This window comes from Eublepharis macularius, chromosome 4 (assembly GCF_028583425.1).
Source record: "Eublepharis macularius isolate TG4126 chromosome 4, MPM_Emac_v1.0, whole genome shotgun sequence".
Taxonomy (NCBI): domain Eukaryota; kingdom Metazoa; phylum Chordata; class Lepidosauria; order Squamata; family Eublepharidae; genus Eublepharis; species Eublepharis macularius.
In genome coordinates this window covers 40,798,004-40,813,047 of record NC_072793.1, presented here as the reverse complement: position 1 = coordinate 40,813,047, position 15,044 = coordinate 40,798,004, and the positions used below count along the sequence as shown (strand labels likewise).

General features: G+C 45.3%; 1 protein-coding gene across 1 annotated transcript in view; it reads left to right on the top strand.

The window, feature by feature from the left end:
* The first annotated feature begins 3,742 nt into the window (after nt 1-3,742).
* PMP22 (peripheral myelin protein 22) overlaps nt 3,743-15,044 on the top strand; it is a 35,311-nt gene continuing 24,009 nt past the window's right edge. Inside the window, exons 1-3 of the mRNA XM_054978646.1 lie at nt 3,743-3,889; nt 5,605-5,706; nt 6,934-7,033. Coding sequence (XP_054834621.1) covers nt 5,629-5,706; nt 6,934-7,033 — 178 coding nt within the window. The 5' untranslated portion in view covers nt 3,743-3,889; nt 5,605-5,628. The remainder of the gene's footprint in view (nt 3,890-5,604; nt 5,707-6,933; nt 7,034-15,044) is intronic.

Here is a 15,044-nt window from a genome sequence, read left to right as displayed (position 1 = left end):
TGCAGCTTGACAAGAGACTCAGAACTTCAAATTCTGACACTGACCTTAACTGTGATCTTACCGGGTATTATACCAAAAGAGTCTCTAGTCTGCTCCAGCAGACCAAGTCCCGACACAAAATGCAAAGCTTTCTCAATCTGACTAAAGACAAAACACTAATCACTAACTCAGAATTTGACTCAAGCAGGGCTTTCTGACCTCAGCTAACTGCATGTTCCATGGTCATGTGAACCACCCTTGTGTGTCTCAATAATGCAGACAGAATTTACTTCCCCTCCAATGATTCCTTCCCTCTGCAGCTGCTAGAAAGCAATTACTCTATATGGCATTGACTCCAAGAAAGTGGGTATTGTATGCAAGGAACAAAGTGCCTACTCAATCCTGGAAACAAACTGCACTTTCTCTGCACATCAATAGAAGCCAGAGAGCTTGAGTTCTTCCCCTTAGAGAGCAAATGCCCATGACTGGAACGCCTTGTGGAATACTTGAAGGAAGAGGGTGTGTGCTTGTCTGTGTCTGTGTGCAGAAGAGTAGGGAAAGGAATAAAGACAGCTTCTTATTAAAGTGTGTATCATATAGATCATCATTTGGCGCTTTTCAGATTTATGAATCGTATCTGAACATGCTTTTCCTTTGATGAACACTTAGTTCAAATGTACGCCTTAAGCGAATACTGACTTGCGATAATTTACTTAAAGCAACAGCAGGGTTCTTTCTGCTTGACTCTTCCACTTCACTTAAACCATTCTCACAGATTGTGAATTTAGAGATATAATGAGTGAATTGCATATTTGGATGAGACAAGCGAAAACCTAAGGGATGGGTAATGGGGAGTTGGGAGGGAGAACAAGACTAATCTAGCACTTTTTGAGCCCACCTTTCCTCCAAGGAGACCATGATGGCATACATGGTTCTCTCCTCAACTATGGGCCAAGCTACAAGTGACGAATTACACTTGCCTGGCAAGTGAACAGACTCATGTGTATAGTGCCCGTTTAAATTCTGAATTGCTGTGCATTTCTTTTACATAGATACTTATAAATGGTCAGAAGCATTTTTAGAGCATGCAAGGAGTTTCTTTTGCTACATTTACTCCCTATTTTGCAGTGACCTTTGGCAAACTGTGCTTTAGTTGCTCCCTCTGTGGCACAATGGGTGACCCAGGGAATTTGCGGGTGGGGGGAGTGTGGCAGGTTACTCAGAGGATTGTGCCAAACTATGTGTACTGCAGTCTGTCTCCGCTGTGATGCTGTGGAATATCTTTTTAATCTTACAATTAACAGATAACCCCATGCTGTGAATGACACCAAAGCCCTAGGTACAGAAAGCCAATATCATGTAGTAGTTAGCGTGCTGGATTAGGGCCAAAGAGGCCTAAGTTCACATCCTCCAAGCTCACTATCTGACCTTGGGTCAGTCACTCTGTCTCAACCTAACCTACCTCACAGGGCTCTTATGAGGTTAACATAGGGCCAAACTACAAGTGACGAATTACACTTGCCTGGCAAATGAACAGACTCACGTGTATTCCTCCCTGTTCACTTGCGCTCCACTTGATCAAGTTGTATTCTTTGAACTGCTAGCCCTGTCTAATCCCAGTAGTATGGGGCAGTCTGTGACTGTGGTAAGGGGACTGCACTCAACACATGCTCAGCACAGGCACCACAGAGCTGAACTTGAGACACAGAAAACAGCTTCTTGGTCAGATGAAATTCTTCTGTCCTTTGAGCCTCCCAATTAGAGAGCCTTCAGTTCTGGAAGTTTCTGCCTTTTCTGATGCCCCTCCCACCGTTAGTGCCATATGTATCTGTCCATACCTCATGCCATGCAGCTAAATGACATTTTTTTGCATGTCAGGGCTGCTTCCAGCACTATTGCATTCCCAGAAGTGGCTCCTTTGCCTAAAATGTCACACTGAAATTACGTGTGAAGAAAATACACATGTGCCTCAAAGAAAAGAAAAAAACAGAGAAAAAGCCAAACGTTGGGATCCAGGATGATCACCCTGTGATAAAAATGGAACACGGGAAAGGGGTGTCTTTTTGTTTCAAACAGGTGTGCTAAATTGGCCTTGCAAACCAAGGCCCAGTGTCACAGCCCACCCTGCTCCAGTTGTGTACCCGGATATTTCTTGTCTCCGTTTTTGCCTTGGCCCTTCTGATAGCTGTGACAGAGTGACTGACCTCTCTCTGGCTCCGCTTGCCTCCGGGGCTTTTCATCAACTCTTTCGGCCACTGAGGTGTCAGGCCGGCCACTCCCTCTCGGAGTAATCCTTTGCTCCCCCTAAATAGGCTCTGCGTGCTCGCTATGTTCCCTGCTTTGGGATAAAGATAGAGAGATGCTGTCTCTTTAAATAGGAGAGGGTGTTCTCTCTCAGGCCACCATGACATATCTGGGCGTTGGAACGGGGGCTGAATAAACTGGGCGAGCACGAGAGTTGCCATCGCAGTAAAGGGATTGGAACCAGTCGAGGCTCAGCCCGCGGCAGAGGTTCAGGAGTGCCGAGGGGGGCAGCTCTGTTTCTGCTTGGGATCCAGCAAGTGGAGTTTAAGGCGCCTGGCCCTTGCTTTCTAGGGAATACCACGACCAAGCAAGTGGACTCTCCTTGGCTTCGGTAAGTCTTCTTTGAAAACGGCTGGTCTCCCTCGCGGACCCGGATTATGCGGCCTTACATCTTTGGCAGCTTGGGGTGCTAAGAAGCCTCCAGAACGTCGCATCTCCATAGAACGTCCCGGCGGTTTCTTAATTCGGATCACTAGTAAATCCCGAGCGCAGGCGCCAGAGTTGCAGCGGGTGTGGTGGTTTTGGTGGTGGGCACGCGGGGCGACCGTAGAAGCCCGATGCTAATAGAAGGACGCGGAGGATAGGAGCTTTCTCTTGACAAATCGTATGTCAACGAAATAGAAAGAGGAAGCTATGTCATCGATTTCACGTCGAAAATAAACGTGCGGCTGGTGCTGACGTTTTTTTCGGGGGTTTACACGGGAAGACCAGACCTCCTGGCCCGGGAGCAACAGGCTTAGGCCCGGAGAGGAGAGAGGGATTTTTGAAGTCACCACGAACAGACGCAGGCGCGCCCTCGGCGTAGCGGATCGAGATGGGCTGTGGGCCGAGAGCCGGGCGCCTCTGCTTCCCAAGAGGAACGGGGCTCTCCGGCCCCGTGAAGAGTAACGGGAGAGGCTGTGCCGAGAGTTGAGCCGAAGAGGGCAGTTGGTTTATTCGGAGGAAATGCGGAGCAGGGGGGACTGGCCGTGTCCGCTGCGCCCCCCTGCCGTTGCTTTCTTTGGAGCCCACAGCGGGCAGCCCTGCCTGCCGGGGCTGTCCCCGGGCCCCCTTTATGGGCCCCTCAGAATTTGCACCCGCTGCCTGGAGCGAGATTGCCCGCGGGGCCCCAGCCTCTTCTCGGCGTCCGTGAGCAACAAGCATCGCTTTGCCGGGACGGAGCAAGAGGGGGAGTCAACGGGGAGACAAGCTTGGGCGGGCGAGGGGGGGCCCGGCTAGCAGCTCGCTGTCCTCGGGGTGGGTTCGAGGGAGGGCTCTGGAGAAAGAAAAAGGCCGCCGAGAAGGGCGCGGGCCCGGGTCCCGTTGATCTCAGCGCTGCGCCCGCTCCCGTTTTTCCTCGGGAGAAGTCTTTCTGGAGGGGCAGCGTCCGCCGCTTGCCCGGGCCGGCGTGATAGACAGACACACCCCGCCTGGCGCTCGGCCACAATCGGGGCGTTGTTTCTGCTTCGAGGCGAAACTTTCCGGCCCCCGCCCCCTACCGGGCTCAGTCGCTCTTCGTGCTGAGACGCGCGGGCTCCCGCCTTCGGATCGGACCTCTGTCTTTCGGGAGCTGGTTGTTAATTCGGGGAAACAGGCAGCGGAAAGAGGAGCGAACTTTGGCAGGACAGTAAGTGGCTTGCAGCGGGCGGGTCCTTCGCTGGGGTCGGGGGGCTCTCACCCCAAAGCCCTCGGGCGCCTCGCTCGTTTTGCACCGCTCGCTATACCCGATCGGCCGCAGCTGCTATTCAACACCCCCCAGCAGTTTACATCTAGGGGGCCCTCCCGCGAGGGCCTCGGGAGCCGAGTCAGTCAAGCCCCGGTCGACCCCCACTCCCGCTTCAGGGCTTCGCGGCTTCTGTGGTTTCGCTCGGTGGAGGAAAGTCAGCCACTCCAAGCTGGGCCGGGGTTGATATAATTAGAAACGAGCTGAAAGAGCTCGACGCGTCGATCTTCCCCTTTCCTCTCTACCCCCGCCCCCCTCCCCGCGCGGAATTCCACCCTTAATACCAGTCGCTTGGCAGACTTGTGCAATGGGTGTGAAGCTGTGAGTTTTTTTAAAAACAGCCTTTCCTTTGGGATCTTTTTCACCCCATTGCGGAGATCCGGATTGTTACTTTCCCGCTGTATTGCAAAAGACCGTCTGGCTCTTTGCCTGGGCCGGTGCTGCCCTTCCTCCCTAAAGAATTATTCCTCTCTGACGGGAAACTTGCTTTGAAAGACGCTGACAAACCTCTGTTGTGAATTCTGTCCCACCGTTTGGGAATCTCTGCCCTTGTCCAAAGAGGCTTGTCATCTTGTTTTAGCTGTGCTGGGCATAACGGGGCTGGGCCAGCTCAAGGAGGCTGCTGGCTTAATGCAGATGTTGATTATTCAATGGAGAATGGGGGCTTTGTGGCATAACGGTTTTCCATTCCCCGCCTCCAAACCAGGCAGCAGAGGTTTGGTTCAAGCAGGAGGAGACTGCATTTTCCAACTTTATTTTAGACCTGTCTTTAATTTTGGAGCTGTTTCTTAAACACCCCTTCAGAAAACAGATGTTTGATTTTTGTCTAATGGCTGTTTCTGAGGAGAGCCCCTTGGCTAAATGGAAACTGTGAGGAATGCAATGGTGTTGGATATCCAGCATATGACGGAAGCTTTCCAAATCTGGGAAGATTGAAATTGATCCCCAAGAAAAGAAATAATCCAAGGTGTAAAATTTTAGGGTGAGGTAGGTAGAGAGTTTTGCAAAGTTTATTCCAAATCCTTCAACTTTAGTTGACTCCCTTGGCTATAATTGCTACACTTTTCCAAGTATCACCACTCTACCAGAATCTGGTTTACTTCAAATATTGCCCTTTTCAGCCCTTTCAAACAGTCAAGACTAATTTATTTTAAGACCCTGTAGTGCTGTTAGCTCACCCAGAAAAGCAGTTGCAGTCTCTCTCTTCTCTTTCTACACAGGCATTTAGTCTTCTGTTTACAAAGCAGAGACATAGTTTATGAATGTATTTAGCCTCCTTAACACCCACCCTTCCAGTGTTTATTTTCCATCTCAGCTGCACCCTCTGCCGTTCACTCTCTGTGGAGAGGCTTCCCTCCACTTCCTAATCTTGGAAGTCAGCACCTCTTCTTTTACCTGAAGTAAAAAGTCCAGTAGCACCTTTAAGACTAACCCACTTTATTGGATGCATCTGACGAAGAGAGCTGTGATTCTCGAAAGCTCTCTTCGTCAGATGCATCCAATAAAGTGGGTTAGTCTTAAAGGTGCTACTGGACTCTTTACTATTTTGCAATGACAGACTAACATGGCTAACTCTTCTGGATCTTTTACCTGAAGTTTCCCCCCCCCTTTCCTTGCAGATCAATTCAAGACATTCTGCCAAAATGCTCCTGTTGTTGCTTGGGATCATTGTGCTGCACGTGTCAGTGCTTGTCCTTCTCTTTGTGTCGACGATTGTCAGTGTAAGTATAAAAGTCTTTTTTGGCACCTCGCGTAATGCCTAAAGCACATAGTGGCCTAGGGTTTAACAAGGGTGGGAATCTGCACATCACTTTTACAAAAGTCCCTGTCTTTGGCTTTGAAGTAACAGAGTTTTAGGCTGCATGCAGCCCTGTGGATGCTGATTTAGGAATAAACCCCACTGAAATCAGTAGAATGTCTGAATAAGTAAGCTTAAGGCTGAATTGACTTCATGCAGTGGCCTTTTGTGTCATTGGTCAAAACACAATTAGTTTCTCCTAAAGTGGAGGGGATGCGGAAGTTACAGCTTGAACTGCTGTGTACTCCAAAGTAGTTTCATTGTTACTTCTGGATATTTGTTTCAAAAGATTGTATGTATAGGATACCATTATATTTTAAATGGGTGAAACTGAAGGATTTCAGAGGCAATGTGAGCCAGGATTCATCCTTAGAATTATATTTCAAATGTCAGGGGACAATGTGGATTTGGGCACGTGCAGAATATATTCCCCCACACTGAGTTACCCCAACCAGCCACCACCTATCCAGTACTGGAAAGAAAAGTTTCCTGCAATGGGGCATAGCTTTTGAGTATGCTTCAGTCCATTTTCAGGGTTTTTTTAATAAAGAAAAAACCCCATTTGGTTGTCCTAGGCAGAGAAATAGAAACACCAAAATGAAACTGGTTGTGTGAGCAGCTAGCTCAATTCTAGGCAGCTTCATTTGCATGCTTTTCAAGGAAGCCTAATAAACATACTTCCAGATTTCCTAATAGATGTGTTAGGAGTGCATGCAGAGTAGTCCTCATAGCCTTGCCACTGGGAAGTGAGGGTAGGGGGGAACTGGATTTCCCTTCCCCTGAGAGATTTGGCAAAGGCTTAAAGAGATTTGTTTTCTTTTGATCTCTCTCTCTCTCACTCTCAATGAAGTCAAAGGAATGAAAGAACAAAGTAGACATTTTTCTCTCCAAATAGTTACATGTGTATTTGTGTATATATTTTTTTTTTGCAAAAAAGGCCTTTATTCGTATCCAAATCTGTTTAGAAGGTTTGAGTCACCTATTGATGACTCTTGATTCATTCCAGTTCTTCAGAATTCAAAGCTAAGCAAGAACGAACCTGTCCAGTGAACTTACCCTAGGAAATGTATCTGCTTAGCTGAAGGCTTTTGTGGATGTTAAGTTTGCATTTGACTTTGCCTTGTCTTATAGTTTTATCTTTCTCTTTCAGCAATGGCTCACTAGTGGTGTGCGTGTGACAGACCTTTGGCAGAACTGCACCTTGGGATCACTCTCAGATGTATTTCATTGTGCACAGTCATCTCCAAATGGTGAGCACGTTGGTTGAAATTAATGTCATCTTTCAGAATAGCATTTTCCTCTGTATCCTTATCCCTGTAAAATATTTATAGGTTTGATGTAAGCTGCTAGGCTATGGTTTGTTCTGAGTGTAATTGGGCAAAATCTCATCCTTTTTGTCCTGCCCGTGTGTGTCTTGCAGTACCGCCCCCCCCCCCCCAATATTAAGCACGTATTGCTCATTCCAAGCTTCACATTTTTCAATACTTGTTATACCACTTGACAATTCAGCCACCTGTTCTGTACTGAGTTGGCCTGGTTTGGTTTCTGAATGAAGACCTTCATCTGCGATTTTTGATTTTTTGAAAAACAATCCACTGGCTGGCCTCTTTTAAAGATCACAGGAACTACTGGGATTTCTTTCACTGACAGAAGAAAGTTTTACATGTGATCCAAACAGCAAAAGTCCTGTACAAGAGATTACAGGTAGTTGTATTGGTTCCAACTCCCCCTCCTGGTCCATTTTATTAGAAACAGCTAAAATATCACAGAAAAGGGCGTGCAGGTTTTTGAGTTCACCAACGTTCTTCATTGGGCTGGATGTTAAAATAAAGAAGGGGAAAGAAAAATTGAAGATTGGGGCTGTAATCCTGTCTGCATCTTAGCTGAATGCGATGCCAACCGGATTTGATTCTTGTAGCACTTTAGTTTTCTGGGAAATGGGGAGGCTGCCACTTCTGTTTGGAAAATATAAGTATCACTAACTTTTTGAAACATACATAATGTCCTGTGGTTGCCTGCTATATAACTAGCTGCTATTTTGACACGTGCTTTGTAAGTCTTAATTCTTGGAGCATCATAAGCTTGCTCATATTTTTAAATCAAAAGATAAAATATCTGTATAAGTGAGACATCAAAAGCAGATATACTCCGGAGATCTAGGTTCAGATTGCTGCTTATCCATGTACTTAGTTGACCTTGGACAAATTGCTGTCATTTACCTTTAGTGGGAACTACTATAGAATAAATCTATAAAAAAATGGACATTCTACTGATTCATTCACAGCCATGTTGTGAAGATATATGAATAAATTTTGCATATTAATATCCATAGAGATTATGAATAATGATGAAAATGAGGTCTGTTAAGGAACATCATCTTGGAAATAAGGATAAAAGGTCCTAATTTGTCATAAGATTTCATCAAGTCAATCTCTGACTGTGCAGTCCTAAAAAGAGCTTCTACTGGAGAAACTCTGCTTTGGATTACACTGCTAATAGCTAGCAATTACTACGGCATTTCTAGCAATGGACAAAAATAGTATTAATAGTGTTGGATTCAGTGCTTATGGAAGAGGCAGGAAGGATGATTTCATCCCCTATTCCTTCCCATTTTGGCCTTGCAACTCATGTGCCTGTGTGTGACCCACGACTAACTAAAGTTCTGACCTGGAGTCAGAAAGGACTGCTGTGGGGAGGAAAAAGAAGCAAAGATCTGTGACTTTCAGCCCCTTCTGCTGACTAATTTCTGGATCCAACCCAAAGAGGTTGGCACTGCCAAGTTCACCACATGTGCAGCCAATCCCAGTTCGCTCCACCCAGCAGGCAGGTCAGGCATAGACGAATTTATTTCCCAGAACAAATGGAAAGCGGAGAAGTGTTTGTTACTCCAGTATTTGTATGATTGTTCTCACAGTCTGCATCCACGCCCTCACTAGAACTGTCTGCTGTTCATTATAGCTATGTCCTCAGGCATGCACAGCTTCTAAGAAACTGCACATCACATTTTGGAGGTTGCTTTTGAACTGTAATGTAGCTTTTTAGTGCACCACCAACTTAAGCAATCGCTCTATGTCCATGCAGACCTTCCTCAATCCCACTTAGCTACACAGTGAATAGAGCTCTCCCATGTGGCATCTGGGCTAGTACCCAGGTTGAGTCACTTCATGTTGAGTCACCATGAGATCAGAGTCCCCGGGGCATTTCATTCAGTAGTTAAACTGGGCTGTGCTTGAATGGGCCTACTTTTAACTACCCTCAGGACTGTTTATTTAGAGTCCGATGAGGAATGCTGGCCTTTTCAAATCAGAGACTTGAAAATAATCTTTTTATTTCTGGAAATAGCTGAGTTATGCCCTCAGAAGTTCAGGACCTTTCACTCTTGCCTTCAGAAGTTCAAACTCTGGCAAGGGGTAGAATTTTAAATCTGTAAATCGTTCTGTAATTTGAAATTTATGACCCTGCCATATGTTACTTTAATACTTCAGAAAATGGACATCCATTTCAGTGCCATAAGAAACCCCCAGGTACATAATGACTGACATGAAACATGGAGACTGAATGTTTGAAACTGAATGCTTGCAGATGACTGGGGGGAAAGTAGGTGGCCATTTAAAGCAAGTCCTTTTAAAAGATTGAAACACTTTTGCATTAACACAAAGTAGTAGCTTAGAAGCTTCACAGAATTTGTCACAATTTTTTCCAGCAGTTTCTTCAAGCAGTTCAGGGTGGCTTCTCCCCTCTATCATTTTATCCTCCCAGCAACCATGTGTGGTAGGTTAGACTGTTAAAAAGAGAGGTCAGGATGTATTTTGCAGGTTGACCGAGGGATGACCCTCTGGTTCACTGGGGCACTCAGTTGTGCACCTTAAGAGGGTATTATTCTCCTCCCCATTTGTTTTAAACTCAAAGCAATTGTGCAAAGCAAGAAGCTGCATTCTGAATTGGGACTTCATATTGGGAGGAGACAGTACTGATCTCTCCCCCTGCGGGTTGTTTTTCTTATCAGATTTGCTCTCTTCTATCTTGTGGGAAAAGGTGCAATTACCTTTGTCTTTTTCTTTGCAACGCAAAAAGTAGCTGGGAGTGGGAAACTGATATGAAAAAGCTGTAGGGAAAGAAGTAAGAGTCCCCTCCTCTATGTAAAATTACATTTCAGCTTGTAGCTTTTTGTACCTGTTTAGCATTTCCTTAAAGAAACATTCAGGGAAAACAACCTCATGACTGAGGTATAGTGTGACCCTAATTTAAGCCCAGGTGCAAAATCTCCAGTTTGTAGCAGTGCATACTGGGACAACCATGCTAACAGTTTTTAGTAAATAATGAGCTCGCTCAATATACCCTTTTTTTTTTAACTTGTGATGTTTTGGAATTTAATATATCTTCCAAATTGCATTTGCTTTTCTCTGCTCTTCAGAACAGATTGAAAGTGTCAGTGAATATTGTCTTTCCACTAACTGAAACTCAGGTTATAGTATATTAGTAATGAAACCTACATAGAACAGAAGTCAAGACCGAAACTTCAGTTGATTTTAGTACATTAAGATTTCATCCTTTGCAAGCCTGTCGATGTCCCACAGATAAAATGAAAAGCCAAAAACTAACATGTTAATTTTTTTTAAGATGGTGACCACGCACAGGGCTATCTCTTTGCCTAGTAGTTGGCTTCTAGAACAGTTCCGCTATCTTTTGGAGGTAGATAGAGACCCCTGGAACTAAGTGTTCAGGTTATGGAAGTTTAGGTGGGTAGCCATGTTGGTCTGCAGTAAAACAGCAGGATTTGAGTCAGGTGACACCTTAGAGACCAACAAGATTTTCAGAGGGTAAGCTTTCAAGAGTCAGATCTTACAGTCTGAAATTCTTGTTGGTCTCTAAGGTGCTGCTGGATTTATAATCCAGGTTATGGAAATGCATGTTTTGGACCTAGCAAATGTTGCTCTATGAGATGATAGTCTGGAATCTGAGATAGTGGGGCAATCTTGCCTAGTTAAGGAACAATAGCTGATCAGTTGTTGGATTCTTTTACAAGATATGCATTTTATCTTTTTAATAAATAGAAGTTTTATTCTTTTTAAATATGTTATGCTCCAGCTTTCAGCTGTTCATTCTTCAAAATGAATAGCATAGAATACATACAAGATTAGAAATGTGATTAACCGGGTCCTCCTGTGATCTTGACTGCTGTTCTCTCCCCCTGCCCCGCCCTGGTGAGGTTTGGCAGCCTAAGATTGGAGGCAAGGGCTCCATGCTATGTTGCTCGATTGGTACCCCGAGGCCATGCTTTCCTCCCCTGAGGCCAGGTGACTGTTGAAAGCTTCACTGCATTAGTTACAGTGGGAGAATCTAGGGTGGGGAGAATAAGCTCCCACATGCTGCTTCTTGCTATCTCTAGCCAATGGAAGGAGTCCTTTTCTATGCCTGTCTTTTTTGCAGGATGATTGGCTGTTCAGGTGATGGTTAGGCAAAGCAAGCCAGCAAAAAAGGACTCCTCTTTTCCTCTCCTCCTGCAGGGTACTGATAGTCTGGAAGGAAGAGGCCAAGTTTTTATTCCTTTCTTATAGTATGCACCTATTTACCTAGTTCTGTTTTCTTCTGGGTAATTAAGGGAAGGGACCATGGCTCAGTGGCAGAGCCTCTACTTTGCATGCAAAAGATCCCAGGTTCAACAGTACTGACCTTCAAGGGTCTGACTTGGTATAAGGCATGTGTTCGGTTGAGAGTGATTTCTTACTTGCAATGTGTCTCTGTAAAATCCTCCAGCTCCACAGGAGTGGGACCATCAGTTTCCTAAAATTGCTGAATTGCAGCATGCATACAGTGTTTGAACCAATTAGTAACTTTGTACATATGCCGGAAAGTGTCCTGAGGAAGCTTTATGGAAGAATTAGGGGCGACCAAGTGGTAGGAAGGTACGTGTGGGATATGCATGGAAGAATTCGGGGTGTTATGATAAGTCCGAATAGTTGTCGTTCATTCATTGGTGAGGCTTTGTGATATGATGGCTTTTGAAGGCTTCTGTCAGTCAGTGGATTGGAGATACAACTGTGGATGCTCCCTACTGTGAGGGTTTTTGTAGCAGCTCATTAATGTAATGCTAATGGTAATTTTAATTATGCTAAAAGCAGTGTTCCATGGTTTGTACTGCTGATGTGGTGTAGTGGTTAGAGTGCTGAGAACCAGGTTTGAATCCCGACTCTGCCATAGAGGCTTTCTTGGTGACCTTGAGCCAAATGCACACTCTCACAACCTACCTCATTGGGTTGCTGTTTCATTTATTTACTTCATTTTGATCCTGCCTTTCTCCCCATTGGGTGCCTCAGGGTGGTTTTCATAATTTTATCTCTCCTCCATTTTATCCTCCCAATGACCCTATGAGATAAGTGAGGCCGAGAGAGCGTGGCTAGAGCAGCCAGCTCCCTGCGGGGCAAAAGAGAGGGGTGGGGGTTGCAAGGGGGAATGGTGTAGGACAATGGGGGGAGTTACTAAGTGAGTTGCATGGGACAGTGGAGCATCCTGTGTTGCACCAGAAATGACATCACTCCTAGTGTGATTCAGAAGTAATGAGTTGCTCCAGGGGCTGACTGAGTAAAAATTGGTCCCAGTCAATAAATTGGGGACCAGTTTCTACTCAGTCACCCCCCCTGGCACGAGCCATTATTTCCATGTTGCAACACATGGGTGCTCTGGAATGCGCAGGGGCTCGCTTCCCTCCCCCATGTTCACACGTGCACACATACACCTCACTGGCCAAATGAGAGGTGGTAGGGATTGCCCAAGGTCACTCAGCAAGCTTCTGTGGAAGAGTGTAAGTTGCTTACACTCCATTGAGAGGAGAAATGTGTGGCATAAATGAAGAAAATTTTCCCTGGAGACAAAACTCTCTGCAAAATGGGTGTGTGCATGCCCCTGATGCTCTCTTTCTTGTGGCTCACTGTTGGCCTCTTGTGACATCACTTTAGAATAGTCTGTTTTATGATGGAATAGCAGCTGTATTTTTGAATTGATACTGTGAATATTCACATAGAGAAAAAAAATCCCCTGAGATCTGTGGACCTTAGGCTCTAGGAGGAGTCTCAGGGGTCTTAATGCAAAAATCGTGATGTAACGGGACACACTCAGCAAATTGTGATGTACCGGGACACACTCTCTGTACCGGGACACACTCAGCTAATTGCCTCTATTCAGGGGTCATTTTCTAGAAAAAGAGCTGGAGGAACTCATTAGCATAACTCATTAGCATATGCCACGCCCCTTGACAGCACTGGAAGTGTGTCATTAGCATAACTTATTTGCATATGCCACACCCCCTGACATCACCACCCATCAGAGGCCCGATCCAGGCCAGACCGAAATGGGCTCAAAACGACTGAGAGTCGGGTGGGCAGGGCCACCTGACATGTGACCTCTTTGGGGAACTGCCGGAATGGTGTCCCTGCGTGTTCCCCCTCGAAATGAGCCCTGCCTGTATTCAAAGTATGTATATTGAATGTACTAAGAGGGAAAAGGGGATTGTAACAGTGAGTTCCCCACCTATGCATTTTTCCTTTAAGGAAATGTAACATTCTATACAAGCTGGTAAAAGGCTTGGTTCTTACAGTTCTATATAGCTCCTGAGTGCATGCAAATGTTCAGGGGTCCTGAGTGCATGAAGAGGGCCAAAAACAAAAAGAGTCCAGTAGCACCTTTAAGACTAACCAATTTTATTTTAGCATAAGCTTTCGAGAATCAAGTTCTCTTCGTCAGATGCCTGATACAGAGGGCCAGACATCCATGCACTTATATTTGTGTCTGCTCGGTACATATCTTACCTGCATAGATCAGAGGCCAAGCTTATTGCCCCCCCCATTGTATACCCTTTGAACTTGTGAAAGAGGCTTACAAAATAGATCATAATGGCCTTAGTCCTTCATATCTATGGAAACACTTCTGTCAGCTATGGTCCCCCACAGCAGCTTTGCTCATCTGAGAAGGGCCTTCTGCAAGTACCATCCTGCAAATGGGCAAAATCAATATATATGTACATTCTCTGCTGCGGCCTCCAATTTATAGAATGTCCTGCCTGAAGAGGTCAGGAAAGTTTCCACTCTCCTGACTTTCCACAGCTATGCAAAACTGAATGATTTAGAAGGACTTTTTACTCAGGTCTGTTCTGCAGGAAAATGGTTCAGAGAGATGTGTTGGTAAAGGGCTATAGACTATACTACTGCGTACTGTCTGTTGCTGGAAGTATGCTCCTACTGGATAGTTTTCACATTGTTTAATATGTCATGTCAATTTAGTTATGCTTTTTTTCAGCTTTGTATTGGATTTCTGCTTGTTTTTGAATTTCTGCAATCCTTACCCTATTGTATTGTTTATTGAATGTTCCAGCCGTTGATTGTATTGACTTATGCTATCTAATCCATCTTGAGTCACAGAGAGAAAGGTGGACTATAAATAATGTAAATTAAAAAAAAAGTTAAGTTTGACTACCAGTTTCATTTAAGTATGTCCTGGATCTTAATCAGTATAGTTGTTAATTCAGCTCTGCATATTTTAAAGAAATTATACCCTGCTTTTCTCCATAATGGAGACCCCCCCCCCCGAGTGGCTTATGACATTGTTCTTTCCATTTTATCCTGACAACAACCACCACCCAACCACCTTGTGATATAGGGTAGGCTAAGAGTGTGACTAGCTCAGGGTCACCCATTAAGATTCCATGGCAGAGTGGGAATTTGAACCTGGGTCTCCCAAATCCTAATACAACACTCTACCTGCCACATGACGCTTAGTATTGGATCTTGGTACTATCCTAAGGCAAGGGATAGGTGGGCACTTTGACCAGCGCTGAAGACTGAGCAAAATGTACTGTAACTTCGAGTGCTGTGACTGTTTTACGTAACAAGATTCTATGGTGTCTGAATCCCCAAAGTGCCATATTTTTTCTGTTCCTGCCATGTAGTAAACAGGACCATAATTCAGACACTTCTGCATCCCAAGAAAAGTGCATTATGGAGCACATTGTGATCCCCTCCCCCCTCTTTGCACTCTGGCCTTTCAGTTGTCATAGTGCAATGCATCCACCTTTGCTTCACATGCATACTCCACTAACCTAATTCTCAAAGCTCTTGCATGTGGCATACCTCCCCTTGGAAGCAACATCTCCCAGAGGCAGGCTGGTGGATGTATGCAGGGGAGGTAACAACAACCTCAACCACAACAACATTTGATTTATATACCGCCCTTCAGGACAACTTAATGCCCACTCAGAGCGGTTTACAA